This window comes from Apis mellifera, linkage group LG1, assembly GCF_003254395.2.
Source record: "Apis mellifera strain DH4 linkage group LG1, Amel_HAv3.1, whole genome shotgun sequence".
Lineage (NCBI taxonomy): Eukaryota > Metazoa > Arthropoda > Insecta > Hymenoptera > Apidae > Apis > Apis mellifera.
The window spans coordinates 24,727,076-24,747,275 of NC_037638.1; the positions used below are offsets into that span (position 1 = coordinate 24,727,076).

The window sequence follows — 20,200 nt, forward strand, 5'->3', positions numbered from 1 at the left end:
TTGCAAAAAACGGTGGGAAATTAGCTGGAAACGCGGCACTTCGTCGAATTTTCCACAAATAATCGAATCGATTATGGATCCACCATGGTTTTTTCGTTTATTCACGAGTTTATTCGTATCCCTCTTCGAGGATGAGGATATTTGAAGGTGTATTGAACGATGTATAATTGTTGTTTCGTGTATTTTGTTTAGATTGTTATACGTAAATTGAAATCGCGGCAATTGCTCTTTTTACGACGAGTTTTTACGCCAGATGAAAAAGATTGCGGATGTTGGATATATATATATGTGTGTGTGTGTATGAAAATACACGAGATGCGTGCAAGGTGAAGAAATATTTAGTAGGCGAAATGACACACGTCGTAATATCCTCTATGTAGATTTTTAATTAGCCTGAAATAAAAAACGTTTGATTGATCATTTTCACGTATTAATTGTTGCCTAATTGTTGTTTCCGATCGAATATTAAAATGAAAGTTTATTTCGGAATAGAAGGGAACGGAAGCGGGTTTTTTCTTTTTAATTTTGAATATTTCGAAAAATATTTGACAGGGAAAACTATAAAAGAGTAGCAGTAGGAGGAGGATGTCGAGCAGTTTTAAATATAGGGAGGAATTTCATTTTACGTTCAATATTGATGCAATCTCCATGGCTTTTTCACAATTTCCTATATTATAGTTTCTCTCCCAAGATACAAAATTTTTCTTCCCTACGTTGTATGTTTTTATAAGTATAAGAGTTTTCGCGGTGTACGAGAACTTATTTTAAGGCTGGCTTTATGAGGGAAAAGTTGAGACATGGGTCTAAAAACCGGGTCAATCGTGGAGTACCGTCTTAACCGCGATTTAGATTTTTCTTTTTTTTTTTTCTCCTTTTTTTCGAGGCGTCAAATAAAGAGCGTTAATAGGAATTATCCGTGAATATTCTAATAATTAATCGTTTAATTATTCACGCATTCAAACGTTCAATTAAAATACACCCCGGTATAATCCGTTAATTATCTTCTTTTGATATTCAAACTCGATTATCAAATTTAATCCAATACGCTATCCTCATTGTTATATTTCTCATTATCGATACAAGCTAGAAAGAAAAGTTTTAATTACTCAAAATTAGCACAACATCGCCCCAATCATCCCGAAATCGACGAAGATAATTAATTCTTTGACATAATTGAAAAAAAATCTCTCTATTGTTTCAATTGATCAAATCAATACGAATATTTGTCAAATGAAAATTAAAAAAAAAAAAAAGAAGATTTTAAGCATATAAATTATTTTTAAAAAATGACTTTTTCTGATCATCCATACACGTTTACCCTTGAAATCTTCCAAGAACGAAAATTGTGGGCACAACTGCAATCGAACCTTAATTGGCAAGAAGCGAAAATAAATATTGATATTGGAGAATCGATATTGGAAACGCTTTCTTCAAGAGGAATTAATAAACATTAGATTTAATGCGTTATTGCAAATCGATCTTTCTTTAACCAAATATTGACGGCCTCTCGATCCGGGGGACTAAAATCGGAAATCGCCACTGTTCTTCTCTACCTCTTGATCAGTTTGCCATTGATAAATCCTTGGTTGAATGGCCATTCAGGTATCGACCGCCGCGCTTCCCATTCCCGATAAATTCCTCTTGATTAATCGTTTTTCAACTCGATCCCACTCTCGTAATTAAGATAATGAAATACCGTTTTTCGGTATAAAAATTTATCATAAATAAATCGTTGCTCGCAAAGCAAGGCTCGTTTGAATTTTTTCTCTTGGCAATTCTTGCAACAAAATGTAGGAAAATTTCACTTTTCGATTCGATAAACGAGCGGATATAATTGGCACCGATATTTTTTCCCAATCGAAAATTTTCATTCGATCGTTCTACTTTATTACCTTCGTTCTTTCGCGCAACCGATGATTTCCGCCGCCAGTTTCCCGCCGCTCGAGCATCGGCGCCCAGATTCGAAAAGTCGATTTTCCCCTCACTAATTTTCCTGCCTCTTTTGCGGCTTCCTCTTCCCACCGCCGAATCGATGCACACGCCGTGTTCCCATCTATATTCATCGAATATTCGTACGTATAACGAGAAGGTAAAAGTTTCCGTATCTTTTCGTCTTATCATTTTTTTTTTCGGAAAAAGGAAAAAATAAATAAAGAGAATTTACCTACTCAAAATTGAGGAAAGATATGACGATGATGATGATCCATCGATAATCCATGGCGAAGAAATTTATGAAAAAAATAATAAAAGTATGAAGTATGAGTTGAAGCTTCTTTTAAAAAAAAAAAAAAATTCGAGAAATTCTATCAATTTTGTGACGCCAACGAAAAAGCGAATAATAAAGAAATGGAAGAGATTGGCAGCTACAGTGATTGTCTTTAATTGACCAACATAATAATAACGAATAGAGTTTCTAGAGTAACAGTGAAATTTTAATACTCTCGCAGTCATCCACTTCCGCGCTGAAAGCAAATTAATCCCGAAGTGTTCTCGAGCTAATTAATTAATCGATTAATTTACGCGCAAATACGGTTTACTTCAAGTTTCAACCGATCGATTAATCAATTTGCCGACTCTACTGCATTCGCATGCTCCCGTATTCAAGGTTAATTGTACGGACACGGTGTATACGTATGCACGAATACATACGTAGACACGTCACACAACAACTCGTCAAACGCACGCCTGTAAATTTACAAATTACGAACGACAATTAGAATATAAATTTTTTTACAAAAATGTACGTGTTATATACGTTGTTTTTTTTTTCCCCTCCTCTCTTTTTTACATAATTGATCTTTCGAATCACCAGTTCTATTTACATCGTGTCATAAATTTTAAAATGCTTCGATTAAGTTTCAACGTAAATAATTGAAATACAACAAGTTTCAGTTTTCCCTTTTCCCAAGAATTTTAATCCAAGTAAGATTTTACACGTATGGACAGAATCGTTATTATCATCTTTTCACAAGAGAAGGCACTTTCACAAAAGAAATCTTAAAATTGGAAAAGAAAGAAAAAAATCGTACCTTGTCAACTAATTATTTTACGAAATAATTCTCACGAACATTCGATCTTTCCTTTTTCCCATAATCGAACAACAAAATTCTTCGAACGTCGAGAAACTTCATAGAACTTATCAAATCGTGACAGTCTTTGTTTAATTCTCTTTCTCTCTCATACTTCTTTATATACACACATATATCTATATATATATAATTTCGACATTCGTCGATCGTATATTACATATATTAAGAAGATAGATAAATCATCTCGTCAAAATTACGCGATGCAAGATACAATTCTCCCGTGTCAGGAATGACTCGATCGTTGTGTCAAAAGAAAAGAAAAAGAATAACCCGAAACTTTTTTAACTTTTAACCAGATCTAATCTTCTTCGAATTGGCCGAGAAACGACGCAATATATATTTCATCCGAATCTTTTGCGAGAGGCAGAGCGAACGAGCCATCTCTCCTCCGCAACGTTTCTCATCTCGAAAACGAAGCGCGTCGATAAATTGTTCAATTACCGGTCGAGGTATTCCACGCATAACTCACCACCGTGGAACCGTTATTAAGACATTATTAACCGGCGTTTCGTTCGAACACGTATCCTCTCTGATCGATGTGATAATTTTATTATCAAATAAAAAAAAGAAGAAATTAACCACGATTACGAGAATTACGTTCGAAGAAAGAATATAAGATCGTAAAACAGAAGGAAAATTGATCATTAATCACGGAATCTATTACATTCCACGCATTACGAAGCAACGTAACTCTTGTTTCGTCCCCTCGCGCACACGAAAGAAAACTATAACTACCCTACGAACTTCAAACCTCTACGAAGTTACCAAGAATTCAGAATTCTCCTCGAAGAAATTCACTCGAATTCGCGCGTTTGTTTCCGTCCTCCCAACGCGCTCTCACGCATCGCTTCACCTCGACTCAACGAGTGCAGCGATCCACTCCCTCCTCTCCTCCTCGATCCACAAATCGACGGATACACATTCGGATACGGATGAAACGACACGCAAATCCTCTCTCTCGGTGGAAATTCCCGTTCGTTACTTCTTACTGGTATCTTGGACGCGGGGAGGGGGCGAGAGGGCAGGCGACGGGGGAACGCCTCAAGGCTTCCTCTCGTTTGCGGTCTCCTCGAGGTCCGGGTCCTCGTTGATGATGGAAATGTCTCGAATCGAGGGTCTGCGCGCCTTCCAACCTTCGGGCGGCGCCACGGGCGCCGTGGTCTTCGTCAGAAGTTTCGGCCCGGAGAGGGTGATCATGATTGCACCGGCGGGGGCCGTGAGCAGGATGGATAGAACGCATATGGTCATCACCGTCTCGGCGTAGTAAACCTGCAAAGGATCGTTGGGGTCGACCTTGTCGAGAGCGGTGGGCGCGAGGGCGGCTTGGACCGTGGCCTTAGCCATCCACGACAAGGCGATGAATATTTTCTCCTTCAGGTTCAAGTTGGAACCAACGCCCACGAGGATGGTGGCGACCACGCGGATCACTATGCCGGCAAGCAGGCAGCTTATGCCCAGGTAAACCGTCTTCCCCTCCAATTCGTCGATCTTGATTTGGGCGCCCGTGACGCCGAACAGGATCGGCTCGAAGATCATCCAGAAGATCTCGAACGCTGTCGCCACCGGATTCTGCGAAAAATGAAAAGATTTCGTTTTTTAAGTTTAATCTTCCTCTAGAACACTTCTAATCTCGCGTGATCGCGAAAGTGTGCTCGGATCAGAGGGGAAGCAGTCAGTTTTTCGGACCACGTTTTTAATCCGGATTGTATCCGGAGATATGAGAGATATTTCGAAAACTCGCGATCAAACAAACGCGGGTTCCCGTCTCGTTCGATCGTCGACGATGCTCCGTTTGTTCCCGACCGGATACAAGCTACGTGAACAGCTCGCCGGGGACTAATCCTCTTACGCGATAGTATTGCTACGTAAGGATGACACGGTCTAAGCGGTTTTCCACGATCGTATCGTGAAAAATAGGAAGGGAGGGAGAATTTCGTATTCGGAACTTTCCAACTATGGAAAGGAGTATCCGTTTCCGTTTGAAGGAATTTTCTAAATTTTCCAATGATTCTTCTCCATTCGACATACGAAAATAATTTCGTTTCGTCGACAATTGTGACCGGTTGATAATTTAAATCTATCTTATGAGAAATATTGATTCGAAAGAATCGATTCATCATCAGAGATCGAAACAAAATTTGATTTACAAACACGTCGATTAATTATTAATGTTATAAGTAATTTATGTTTGAACGATTGAAGATGCGATAAAATAATGGTGGTGTAACGCAGAGACAGAGAGATCTCGCTTCTTTCCTTAATCTTCAATTTTTTATGATTTAATAAAATGACTCGATATTTTTGCACACCATCTTTGAAATCTTGGATTCTTTCCAAAACGTATTTTACAAATATACAAAAACCGGTAACGCAACATATGCGTCATGCAGATTTCCTATCCTACGGCAGTTGACGCGTACAATCGCGTCATGAACTTTTTCAAATAATGCCAAACAATTTTTTTATATGCTTTGTATTTCTTCCGCATACTAATTCTTCCATTTCAACACAAGTATGCATAGTCATTTCTCCATTTCGTTGCATTTTTCTACTTATGAAAAATCAAAAATTTCATTTTTCTCTCAAATATATCAATATGCTATAGAGACAGAAATTTCCAACAATCCATACATCTATATACTTCATCTTATCATATCTTTCAACTTTATAAGTGCAATCATTTTCGATCTCTACTTATGAAAAATTAGAAATTCGATTTTTCTCTCAAATATATTAATATATTATAGAGATAGAAATTTCCAACAATCTATTATACATCTATATACCATCTTTTCATCTTTATAAATAGATACAATCATTTTTAATTTTGTTTCATTTTTCTTATGGAAAATCAGAAATTCGATTTTTCTCTCAAAAATATTAATATGCTACAGAAGTTTCAAATAATCCATACATCTATATACTTCATCTTATCATATCTTTTCAACTTTACAAGTGGAACGTTTTCGATCTCTATTTACTATTAAAATTAGAAATTCGATATTCGTCTGGAATATGTTAATAACCCGTAGAAACAGAAATTTCAAACGATCGATGTACGTCTGCATACTATCTTTTCAACTTTATAAATAGATACAACTATTTTTGATTTTATTGCATTTTTCTTGGAAAATCAGAAATTCGATATTTGTCTGGAATATTAATAGAAACAGAAATTTCCAACAATCGAACGTCAGCATACTATTTTTTCAACTTTATAAATAGATGCAACCATTTTTAATTTTGTTTCATTTTTCTTATGAAAAATCTGAAATTCGATTTTTCTCTCAAATATATTAATATGCTTAGAGGCAGATTTCCAACAATCCACTATACATCTATATACCATCTTTTCAACTTTATAAGTAGTACAACCATTTTTAATTTTGTTTCATTTTTCTTGTGGAAAATCAGAAATTCAATATTTGTCTGATATACGTTAATAATCCATAGAAGTAGAAATTTCTAAAGATCGATGCATACTGTTTTTTCAATTTTATAAGTAGATGCAACTATTTTTAATTTTGTTTCATTTTTTTTATGGAAAATCAGAAATTCGATTTTTCTCTCAAATATATTAATATGCTATAGAGACAAAAAGTTCCAATAATTCATCTATATATCATCTTTTCAACTTTATAAGATACAAAACATTTTTGATTTTATTTCATTTTTCTTATGGAAATTCGATTTTTCTTTCAAATATATTAATATGCTTAGAGGCAAAAATTTCCAACAATACATCTTTTCAATTCTATAAGTGGATACAACCATTTTTAAGTTTATTGTTTACATTATTTTTCTCATGGAAAATCAAAAATTCGATATCTGTCTGGAATACGTTAAATAATAGAGGCAGAAATTTCCAACGATCGATGCACGTCATTCGTTTTCCACCGGAAAGATATTTAATGCAAAGGAATTATTTATAATCGTTCTAACGATTCTCGACGAGACTTTAAAGGCGACAGCACCGCGTTGGTTGCCGGTATTAATGTTGTTGATTTACAACGGCGGAAGAGCGGAGGGATCGTTAAGTCGAGGTTATTAAGTGGCGCAATATCCAACGCGAAATATTAACGATATTGACGATTTCTCGCGACAGACGATGAATAATAAGAATAACGTTGCCTACGAACGAGCTAATCGTATTTTTCCAACGTCGTAGAGAGAGAGGATGGATTCACGATGGATGGATTTCGAAGCCGGCCCAAGATTCCCACCTAGCCTTCCAAGAAAATGGTAACACGAGACTTTGATTATCGACGGTCTCGGCTTACCGACGATACATCCTTCTGTCTCTTTAATTTTCTGCCGAGAGAATTTTAAGATTCTCGTTACCGATCTCCGTGACGAAGAATTCTATCTTCGTTTACTTTCTTAATTGAAGGAAGAGAGTAGATAAATTATCCTCGAATTATCAACCATGATGAGATAATAGGATAGAAGTGGAAGTTTTTTTTTTTAAATTATTTTTAATAATACTTTCCCTCTCGCGTGTATAAATTTCGTTCGAATTAAAATTAAAGAAATATATTTCTATTCGTAAGAAACATTCAACCTTGACCCTCCATACGTATTTTCAGTCTATGAATGTAATTCAGAAACTTTGATTATTACACGGCCATCGGAAAACTCTCAAGGAAACTGCTCGTCGATGCAATTCGATATTTCAATATTACTCATTTACATAAAATAACAAACAATAGGCATTCCATCGCAAAAGAGTCATCATCATTGTCGATTCCGATATTCGTTCGAATTCGAGAAAATTTTGATTCGACGAAAATCCAAGGAAAATGGTTTCCTTTCGAAAATATTAAAAAAAAAGAAAAAAAAGTGAACCGTGTCAAAAATTACTTTCAAAAGTAACACGACACTTCTGAAAACTGTTTCACAAACCATTTCCAAAATTGTTTTGAAGATCGAGACTTGTACGTAAAATGTTCGTTTCTCAAATATGACATTCAAGTAAACCGATAATTGTAACAAATTTCATACAAGATATTCAAACAATATCCTTCGATTTTTCATGATTTTTTAATATATTAAGCCAACTTCGAAACCAATATGAAACCAGAAACCAAAAAGTAAAAATTCATTTAATCGTTGTATCCATAATTTTTATCAGTTATTTTCAACGAGCACATCTCGATGACCTATTAAAAAAATATATTAAAAAAAAAAAATCATATCACTTTATTGCTAATATTAATTCTTTCTTTTTCCCTTCCCTTCCTTTGTTTTACTTCATCACTATCCCAATTTCCTCTCGCGAATAATTACCCCGATATATAATTTTTCTCGTCACCCAGCATCAACTCTGCACAATATTAAACTCAAGACGAAGAGATGGATGAAGCAGCGTTTCTGTCGCATGATTCCAGCGCACAATTCCTCCCATCGGTTGATTTCACGTAATTGAATCGCATCGGTCGTACACCGGGCATGCATTAATTAACGCGGTCTGATCGAATAAGTTAATTAGGGGTTGCCAGTTCTTTTCATTTCCCCCGGCCGGAATCGGCCGAGTTTCTTTATTTTCCACACCTTCTCGCCTCCTCTCTTCCTCCTTTCTCACCTGCTTCCCCCTTCCTTTTACTTTCGCCTCTTTACTCTCTCTCTCTCTCTCTCTCTCTCTCCGTCTTACCAGCTTCCACCACCACCCCACTTGGACGAGAGGCTGCTTTCAACGCGAGCCTGTAACCAGAGCAACCCTCGGCATTTCGCATAATTAATGAAATCGATCGTCGTTGGAGGAAGGCGAACTTCATTATATAACCTCCACTGGTTAATTACCGACCCCTCTCGTTTCGACGATCGAGCGCCGCTTTGCGCCGTCTCTTCGTCCCTCCTTTCTTCTTCCGTTTAGAATCGGCGCGAGATCGTGCCTTTTTTCCCTCGTAAGAGGAAAATATCGATCATTGGTCGGAAGAACGAATCTTTTTCAATCTGTAAAATTGGCGCGCTCGTTGGAAAAGGAGGATTTTTCTTTTCCCGATATTCTTACTTTCGAATTGTAACTTGCGCTTCGACAAATGTTTCTTGTTGGAAAATTCGTTTCCACGAATTTTTATTATTAAATTATTGATATTCACGTCTGTGATTCTGTCATTTCGTTGCATTTATTCTTCTTCTATTTATTTTTTAATATCGAGTTTCCCGATATCGAGTTTCATTAACGGAAAGCTAATTTTTCTCATATTTTGCTCGATGGTATTATTTTCCAAGCTTCCGGATATCGGACTTATTATTAGTTTATCGGTTTTCCTTCCTTCCTTTCTTCCTTCCTTTCTTTCTTTTGATAATATTGGTGTGGATGGTAATGATGGTAGTAGCCGAGCCAATTTTACAATTTTATTATAGCGCAAAGATTTTTCTCATTCCCCGTTACTCGTGATTAAAACTATATATTCTGCCTCGAATTAAAACGAACATCGATTTCGTTACACGAGAACAATCAGGCCAACCTTTTATCGTGACGATTAATCGTCGAATTTTTAATTTTTAATAATAAAACGGAGATTTTTCTTCCTCGTATCCCCTAATTCCGTGCAAATGAAACGAATTCTCTGAAATCTGTCGAAGTTTAATAATAATTACCTATAATAAAAACCGATATAAACTCGTTGTCCCGATTTGATCCGTAAAAATATCGAATATATTTCGTTACAAAGAATATAAAATTCGAGCATATTTATAAGGTTTTCCTCTCCAACATTTTGCGTCGCCATCTGTCGTCGCACGTTAAATCTCGAAATCTTCGAACCACCACACGCACAGATTTAACCTTCACAGATTTATCCATCTTTGCGCACGAGGCAAGGTGAATCCAAAAGCTTCGTCAAACTCGAAAGCCAAACCATCCCCCCGCTAACTACCCTCGAATCTAGCAGCCACTCACCCGCCCATTTCCTCTGCTCAACCAAGGAAAGGACCCCGGCAAATCTCTACGCTCCCTCTCCCCTTTAACTTCCTCCTAAACGAAAGCAAACCTTGTTGCACCGTCTGTGAATTTAAACGAAGGAAAGGAGAGGATACGTCAGAGGTAAGTGAAACGGTTTCACCGATTTCTTTGCTATTCTTCGCCCAATTTTCGGATGCATATCTTTACCGGGCAAATAGACGGCTTGTTCTATAAATACCGATTCCAATATTTTCCTTCGCCATCTTTCGAGTACTTGTTTCGCGTTATTCACGGGATTAGTTGGCAACCATTGAAAGAGCAACTCTCGTCATCCAAGAAACAAAAAAATTCATTTGGAAGAATTTAATAAGCCTCGGGATATTTTTCACGCGAATGAAGGATTGGGTTGTTGTTGAGATCGATAATTTTAAAAAGGCCTCGTCGACATCTTTGTCACGAATTTATTCGATTACAATTGATCACAATTTAGAATGATTTAATAAGCCTTGGGATATTTTTCACGCAAATGAAGGATTCGGTTGTTGTTGAGATCGACATAAATAATTTTAAGAAGGCCTCGTCGACATCTTTGCCACGAATTTATTCGATCACAATTGATCACAATTTAGGATGATTTAATAAGCCTCGGGATATTTTTATGCGAATTGGCAAAAGGATTGGGTTGTTGTTGAGATCGACACAAATAATTTTGAAAAGGCATCGTCGACATCTTTGCGAATTTATTCGATCACAATTGATCACAATTTAAGATGATTTAATAAGCCTCGAGATATTTTTACGCGAATGAAGGATTCGGTTGTTGTTGAGATTGACACAGATAATTTTGAAAAGGCCTCGTCAACATCTTTGCCACGAATTTATTCGATCACAATTGATCACAATTTAGGATGATTCATGAATATAGATGTGGATATTAATAAAGTATAGAGGGAATGATCTTTGCTTCATTTTTAGTATTAAAAATTAAATTTTCCGTTTGGTGCTCATTATTCTTGATCTCATAGTTCTTGAGGAACTCGAGGAATTTATTCGATCACAATTGATCACAATTTAGGATGATTTATGAATACAGATGTGGATATTAATAAAGTATAGAGGGAATGATCTTTGCTCCATTTTTAGTATTAAAAATTTTCCGTTTGGTGCTCATCCCTTGTTCAGAATGTGAAATTATATTCATCGCGAATTTTACTACATCGTAGATTCTTCGCCTCTCGTTACTACAGGGAAAATTGAAATTAGAATTAAAATTTTAAACATGCAGGACATTTTCCTGATCCTTTAAGTACAATCGAATCGGACTAGAGAGTTAAAAAAAAAAAAAAATGACAAATCCACTTAAAAAAGAAAAGAAGAAAGATTTATAAAAATTCCAAAAATTTCAAACCTCGAATATTCCAAAAACGAAGTTTCCCTCTTGTATTTTTTAAAGTCTGCGCGAACTCGACGACTTTCGATCGGTCGAGACACGATCACCTTTCATCCTCCTAACTTTTCCTCCCCTCCCCTTCCATTGTTTCCACGACCACGACAAAGTCGAAACCATTTGCCCTCTCATCAGGATTCGACCGGATGAAAAGCATCGGGTCTCGTTCGAAATTCTAATTCCTTTGATCCGACCTCTAATTAAATCCCCCTCCTGGTTCCCCTCTGATTCTCGAGGGGGGTGGCTCGCGTCGCGTTTTTCCTTCTGGCCCGATTAACGCGCGAAAATATTAAAACTGAAGTGAAAACAAAAAAAAAAAAAAATATGGACGGAAAATTTCCAGGTGTGTTTTTTTTTTTTTTTGATTTCTTTTATAACTCGAGCTTTTTAGCGCGGAACTCGCTTGGCCAGCAGAGAATTTCTGAGCTCCTGCGGCGCACTGGCGCATAGTTTCGTAGTGGACGCGTGTTAAGGGATGTTCTCGTCCAGACGAATAAATTCAAAAAAAAAAAAGAGGATCAGGATCAGGGGAAAATTCGTGAATTTAAATTCATTCGTGTTCAGAAATTTGGGTAGATGTCGATCGTGGAGAATGGTATTGTATAAAGATATCGGTAAACAGGCTTATTGATTCGTTAAATTGTACGAACAATTAAACGAGGCCTTGATAAATTGAAAAAAAAGAATATCTCAATCGATATTTTATTATATTAACTCTTATTTCCAAGAATTAACACGAACGGAAAGATTCACAAATAATTCGTTCCACGAATTTTCATTCAGATAAAAACCTACCATAAAGTTTGTATTAATTATTTTATATCTATAAGACAAAGATAAAAAGAAAAAGAAAGAGAATTGAGATAAAATATAGTGCAAAGATTCGAAACACGACTATATTTCTCTTTTTCAATCTCTTTTTATTTCCAAGAATTAATACCAGTAGAAAGAATCATAAATAATTGTTCTATGAATTTTCATAGACACAAACTTACCATAAAATTCGTATTATTAATTATTTTATATCTATAAAACAAAGATAAAAAAAGAAAGAGAATTGAGATAAAATATAGTGCAAAGATTCGAAACACGACTATATTTCTCTTTTTATTTCCAAGAATTAATACGAACAGAAAGAGTCACAAATTCTTTCCACGAATTTTCATTCAAATAAAAAATCTACCATAAAATTTGTATTATTAATTATTTTATATCTATAAGACAAAAAAAAAAAAGAAAGAGAATTGAGATAAAATATAGTGCAAAGATTCGAAACACGACTATATTTCTCTTTTTCAATCTCTTTTTATTTCCAAGAATTAATACCAGTAGAAAGAATCATAAATAATTGTTCCATGAATTTTCATAGACACAAACTTACCATAAAATTCGTATTATTAATTATTTTATATCTATAAGACAAAAAGAAAAAGAAAGAGAATTGAGATAAAATATAGTGCAAAGATTCGAAACACGACTACATTTTTCTTTTTCAATCTCATTTTATTTCCAAGAATTAATACCAATAGAAAGAGTCACGAATAATTGTTCCACGAATTTTCATAGATACAAAGTTAAAATTATTAATTATTTTATATCTATAGGACAAAGATAAAAAAAAAAGAAAGAGAATTCGAAACACGACTACATTTCTCTCTTTCAATCTCTTTTTATTTCCAAGAATTAATACCAATAGAAAGAGTCACGAATAATTGTTCCACGAATTTTCATAGATACAAAGTTAAAATTATTAATTATTTTATATCTGTAGGACAAAGATAAAAAAAAAAGAAAGAGAATTCGAAACACGAGTACATTTCTCTCTTTCAATCTCTTTTTCAATGATTTTTCGATTAATAAATACGCGATTAGCTGGGTTGGGAATATTTCCCGGTAAATGGTTCAACTTCTGTCGACGTGGATTAAACTTGGACCGCGATATCGAGCGGAAAATTGAGTCCCCGTGAAATGACGGGGATTTGCTTATTCCATGCGCCCGGTAAACATCCACGCTCCGCGCTATTCTCAGTTCTGATAGCTTCGAGTGACATCGCGCATCGGTGAAACCGCTTCTAGCTAATCACGCTGTGATCGAATCCCGCGTCGCATCCCGTTGATTAATTTTAACCTCCATCTTCCACCGTTCCTGCCTTGCTGCGTCTCGTGGAACGTTTATTAATTATCATTAGAGATGGAGAGAGAGAGATATTTTCCCTTTTATACTCTGTGTTTTTTTTCACATTTTTGAACGAGAAATATCTACGAGAAATATGGTAATATTCGATATATCGGTAATTTGTTCGAGAGGGGAAATGATTAGGCGTAGTTTTTCGAAAGAATGAGAAGAAAAGATTTATGAGTACGTTCTTCTAATGATTTAGAGAAGATAAAATAATCGAGTTTTGATCGTAGTCTTGAAATAAATCTACAAATGTAATTAATCGATCTTTCCTTCGAATCAATAATCAATCAAAATGTCAAGTTCACTCGTACGTCAGCAATGATTTATCGGCTACATATGTACAGCAAAAAACAGTGAAAATGTTTTTAAAAGAAAAACACTTGAATTAAAATTGCCTATTTAAATAGTAGACAAGATTGTAATATAACATATAGAACTATACTCGAATAAAATTTACAAGACATTAAAAGAAAAAAGACACTTGCCGACATTATAAAATTTCCAAAATTATTTTCAAATAATAAAGAAGAATCTGCTCATAATTTTCCAAGAGGAAAAATTCGGATGAAATCTACAAGACATTAAAAGAAAGAAGACACTTGCCGATATTATAAAATTTCCAAAATTATCTTCAAATAATAAAGAAGAATCTGCTTATAGTTTTCCAAGAGGAAAAATTCGGATGAAATCTACAAGACATTAAAAGAAAGAAGACACTTGTCGATATTATAAAATTTCCAAAATTATCTTCAAATAATAAAGAACTATCTGTTTATAGTTTTCCAAGAGGAAAAATTTGGATGAAATCTACAAGACATTAAAAGAAAGAAGACACTTGCCGATATTATAAAATTTCCAAAATTATCTTCAAATAGTAGACAAGACTCTATACATAATTTTCCAAGAAGAAAAATTCGGATAAAATCTACAAGACATTAAAAGAAAAAAGACAACACTTGCCGATATTATAAAATTTCCAAAATTATCTTCAAATAGTAGACAAGACTCTGCACATAATTTTCCAAGAAGAAAAATTCGGATGAAATCTACAAGACACTAAAAGAAAAAAGACCCTTACTAAAATTTTTAAAATTGTTTTAAACAGTGCACAAAATTCCAAAATTCTCGCTTCTCCTAAAGGAAAAACGAAAGATATAACAAAAGATAGACGTTTGGCATCGATGATGTTAAAAATTGGTTGAAATGGTAAACAAGCTTCCCGACAGTGTGCACGTACGAGGATGATTACGAATAGCCCGCGTCATAAAACACAAATTGAGCCGAGTCTAACGAGGCGAGGAGTAAAACACAATTTTCCAATTGGCCACGAAACGAAACACCTCCTCGTCGAGCGGAGAAATATCCGTCGGTGCATCAACTCGGTCGCGATAAAACGTAAAATTCGCTTGTTTACGACATCCCCGCGAAAATCGTGAACCCGTTAGCCGCCGAGATCCGTTCCCGTTCTACAGGGGACGCGAGTTTTACGACGAGTTGTACAAGTGGAAATTGAAAGCATCCAAGTTCGAAACGTTCGCTCCACGATTCCATTGTCGTGCTTATCCACCATGATCCCTTTCTCCCTCACCCCTGCCAGAGATTCGATTCGAAATTTATATCGGAGTATGAGAGCGAGAACATGGATGGTGCTTTCTTTTTTATCTCCATTTCATCAATTAAAATGCGTTCGGAGGTAAGATCTTAAAATCGAACGATAATTTAATTTCGCTTTCTGTGTCGCAGGATTTCGATGGGAGATATTGTTGGGATTTTTGGGATTTTTGGAAGTTTATATACTTTTTCTAAAAACACTTGGGCATGGAATGTGAAACGCGATCTCGAAACGTTATTCCAACCTCTATGCCAATCTCGACGGCAATCAACGTCGTCCTACACTCGAGAAAATTTATCATACGGATCGGTTTTCTTGGAAACGGCCAAGTCTGTGGGCGGCGTAGTCTACGATTCTATGATTTTTTCCTTCTTTGAAGGAAAAAGAAGAATGCTCGACAATCTTTCCTTCTTTTTTTTTAAAATTCGGAACGATTCTTGAATTATTCGAACAGTTTGGATTAAAGAGAAGGTCGTGGATCTTTTCGAATCTGTTCGAGTCAAGAGAAAATTTCGTAAACTCGCACATTCGTTCAAACGACATACGTAAACTTTCGTATGAACCTTGCTCTTTCAAAGCGAAACTTTGTTAACAACTTTTGTAATAAATCTGTTACTGTATATCATAGCTCGACGAACAGATTGGAATTGAACAAAACAGTCGGACACGCGGGTCGATAAATTCATCAAAATTGGAGAAATGGTAGAAGAAATTGAAGATTGATCACGAGAATCGAAGCGAAGCAAATCGTACAACTGGTTTCGAGGAAAAAAAAAATATGCCAATCCGGAGAAGTGCGACGACAACTGCTCGCAGTTGGAGAAGTTAAGAAAAACTTTGCTCGTGGAAATTGGAAAATTTTTCCTTCACTTTCCCCCAAACGCAACAGATGCAATTCGCGCCCTTTATCTGCAATCCAGATTATGTAACCCCGCCGCATGTTGATTTATTTAATTTAATTCCGCGCGATTCCCTCCTCGGTATTATGAGCTACGTGATCCTTTATGCCACGTCACCGGTAATCCCGCTTATATTGCGTCTATATTTCTATATCGTTGAAGGCGTTCGTGCGATAACCTGCTCGGTCAGAGATATCGATGGAAAATGCGCTCCAACAATCTTTTTTCATTCTAGATTTCGATCCATCGAGAACACACCTTCAATATTATTTATCCCAACGGTAGACGAATTTAGAAAGAGAAAGAAGAAGAATTTGTTAGAAGAATTTGCGATTTATCAGTTGCTTTTCGTAATTTAATGGGCAAGAATTTGTAGTTTATCGAAACGAGGGTGAGTTATATCGTCGAATCGTAGTCGAAAAATATCGAGGAATCGTTTTCAATATTACCTGTGCCAACAGAGAAATTTAAAAGTCATCGAGAATGTTAGAAGAATTTTCCAATTACCAGTTGCTTTTCGTAATTTAATGGACAAGAATTTGTAGTTATCGAGAAAACGATATACCTCCAACATTACTTGTGCCAGACAGAGAAAATTAAAAATCATCAAAAATATTAGAAGAACGTGCCAATTACTTTTCGTAATTTAATGAGCAAGAATTTGGAGAGAATTTACTACAATAAAAATTGAATTGAATCGCGGACAAACAAAGATTTGGAATGATCATTCGATCGAGAAGAAGAACAAAATAACGATCAGCCAATATTTCCCTTGGCTAGGCAATCCAACACGCTGTAAAATATTGCGCACGATTCGTGGAGCGAATCTTTTCGAAAAAAAATAAAAAAACAAGGTAACGATACGCGACGAATCGATGGTACCCATTTCTTAACGTCGAATCGATAGGGCAACCCTTCGGTTCTGGTCGCGATCAATTTCGCGATCAAAGGATCAAGATTGACGGGGTCGGGGGTAGCAAGCGACTCGTGCATAAATGAAAATCGTATTTCCACGCCGTGGTACGTGCCCAGCCTTCGACTCGAAGGATTTATGGGCGAACCGCGGGAAATATTAACACGTTCGCCGTTATTGGGGGGAGTTGACCAATGGCGGATTTTTCCTTCGAGTTCACGGCTGCGCGCCCTTTTCACCCGCGCCCTTACATCATCGGCCTGTTATTGAAAAATAAAACTCGTGAAAATTGGAATTTGCGAGATCGACAGTTTCTTAGACGAACAAAAGAGAACGAATGTTGTTAGCGAGAAGGGGAATATCTTTGAAATTAAGATTTATGAAAATTATTCAAATGGTATGAAAATTATTAGGATGGTTAGATCAATTGTCGTAGTGCACGTGTTTTCAATTTTCAATTTTGTTTGAATCGCGGTGCATCGAGTTTGGTAATAAAATAAAATTTATGAAAATTGTTCGAGTCGATAAACAAAGCGAAGAGAAAAATTATTGGTGGAGATTAGATGTATTCAATATCTTTTGAATTACAATGGATCTATCGGAAATAAAATTTATGAAAATTGTTAAGCTAACTAAGCGTAATTGTAAACTTTGAATGTACTTTTGATTTCATTTATGAAAGATGTGAAGATTGTGAAGAAGATGAATTTATTTAAAGATTTGGATAGAATAATTCCATCGAATCCCATTGAATCGAAGAAGAAGGAAATCCATTTATGAAAAACGTACATTAGAATGTTTTGACATTATTCATCTTACAATCTCTATCATAAGTTACAAAGTCTGGTTTACGATCCAATAGCGTACTGTTTCCGATGAATTATCGATGGAAACGTTTCGGTAACGATATACACTTTGTTCGTGCTCTATTAATTGATACATCGATATATTGAATTGTTATTGAAAGAAATTGATTTTAAACGGACGGTATGCACGGATGATAAAGATTGAATCAACTTGGACGTTACATCGATAATAAAAAGAAAATCTATCCGAAATCTAGATTTATCCAATTTTCCCCAATTACTTGACTTTCCAATTAAAGTCAAATCTTTGGAGAGAATGAATTTATCGAGCTTAATTAATCAACGATCGATCACCGTTCTCTCTTTCCTTCGCTATAATTCGATATTAAACGTCTAAAATTAATCATTTCGAAATAGTATTATAGAATCCTTCGACAAATCTCCCTCCACGTGCAACAATCGAATCGAACAGGAGATAACCATTTTGATTGATCGATTCATCGAAATAATAAAAGCAGAAACAGAGAGAGAGAGAGAGAATGGAATATTCCATAAAATGCATTTAATTAACGATCAGAATAAACATCTGCAAAAATGTTAATTCATCGTAAACACGAATTCTTCTTCTTTATTCTTCTTTCCCTAATTTTTCCACGCGATATAATCTTACGAAAAATACAATAAAAATATAGATGGAAAAATACAGAAAACGGATATGCTATTCTTTTGATTAGAGAGATATTTCCTTATCCTAAACGGAAACAACACGATACAATAGGCGAGAAAGACAAAGGAGAGTTCTCGAGCCGCTTTGCTCTCCTTATGTTCAAGTTTCAAACCAAAATTGGAACGCACAATGACTTGAACTGCAATTCGACTACGAGTTATCCTTAAATTAATCGGTTTGCGATTCTCCTCGCCTCTTCGCGTTCACGAATTGCTTATCGAGATCCGAATTAATATTTGCCTCGATCGTTTCGTTAATTCTTTACAAATTTTTTTTTTCTACTAAGTCAATAATATCGATATTTACGTTTATTATATAAATTTATCCGCAGAGAGATCGTTATAAATTGAAAAACGTGACCACGTTTCACGTTCATAAATCAGTGTCACCTCTGGATATTACATTATTCAGAAAAATTGTATTCTACGAGATCGTAAGTCGATTATAGGTGCATCCTTTGCTTCGAAATAAAAAGTTCCCTACCCCAGAGTTTATCATATTTCGTATTACGTTCATAATAAATAAAAATTTCATATTCAATTTTTCTATCTAAACTATTTTTCTACTTTTTATAAATACAATTACACTATACACTTTTGGAAATAATTATTAATTATTATACTCTGTGCTCTCTCTCTCCTGAATCTCCCCTAATTTTTTCCTCGATAATATCGACGATTTATTTCGTTTTAAAGAAGAAAGAAAAGAATGGCTGTCACGAAAGTAAACGAAACACTATTGTTCTACTTATGGAGAATGATTTTAACAATTAATCGACGACCCGCACGGTAGGATGCCTTTTGTTCGATCGGCAAATTGCGTGAAACACGGATAAAGCGTAGAAATTGACTAATATCGGGACAATACGATGTTAATAACCGATGGACGAAACAAAAGCTTTTCGTCAATTCAACTAAAAACAACGAAGCGTTGGCAAATTAATGGGCGAGCAACGCGACGTGCAAAATTTCGGAAAACTCGGAATACTTTCGATATTTCAAATAGACTTGCATGCATTTCAATTAATTTTATTGCAACGTAAAATTCTTCCAAGATAATCGAATTAATAATTAAAAAGAAATCATAATTGACGGATATTTTGTATATAAACCTATAAAATAATCAACGATCTAATTACTCCTTCCATCCTACGATATTTCAAAATATATGGAAAATTTTTGCAAGGAGGATAAGTTAAAATATTATTCAATTTCATTCGTATCGATCTTGCTCATCGAATCGATCGTATCGAAGGCAATCGACGATTATTTTCGACCGGTGGTGGCTGTCCACATCGTAATCGTTGGAAACGTATTACGAGGCATGATGCACCGCATAATATCTGGCCACAGTCGCGTCACGAAGGGTACTACGTGTCGGCTCGTCGACACCGACATACCGACGGCTACGTGTCCCGGACCTCGAACGAGTCGCCTTGAATATTTCACCAACCTCGAGAAATTATTGCAACGAACGTCAGTTTTTACGCTATCCGATCGTCCCGCGATTTTTAAAAAGAAAAATCCCAAAGACAGGATAAAATTTTTCCAATGAACATTTCAATAATAATTTTATCATCTCTATGACCTAAAACTTTTCATTATTTTTTCGAAATAAA

At 35.5% G+C, this 20,200-nt stretch overlaps 1 protein-coding gene across 5 annotated transcripts in view; it reads right to left on the reverse strand.

Annotated features, from left to right (window-relative positions):
- Positions 1-2,356: 2,356 nt before the first annotated feature.
- The window catches only part of LOC410780 (sodium/hydrogen exchanger 9B2), a 133,925-nt gene continuing 116,081 nt past the window's right edge, over positions 2,357-20,200 (reverse strand). For all 5 annotated transcript variants that reach the window (XM_026446255.1, XM_026446252.1, XM_026446251.1 and 2 more), the window contains one exon: positions 2,357-4,658. In XM_026446255.1, the coding sequence (XP_026302040.1) occupies positions 4,131-4,658 (528 nt within the window). In that variant the 3' untranslated portion in view covers positions 2,357-4,130. The remainder of the gene's footprint in view (positions 4,659-20,200) is intronic.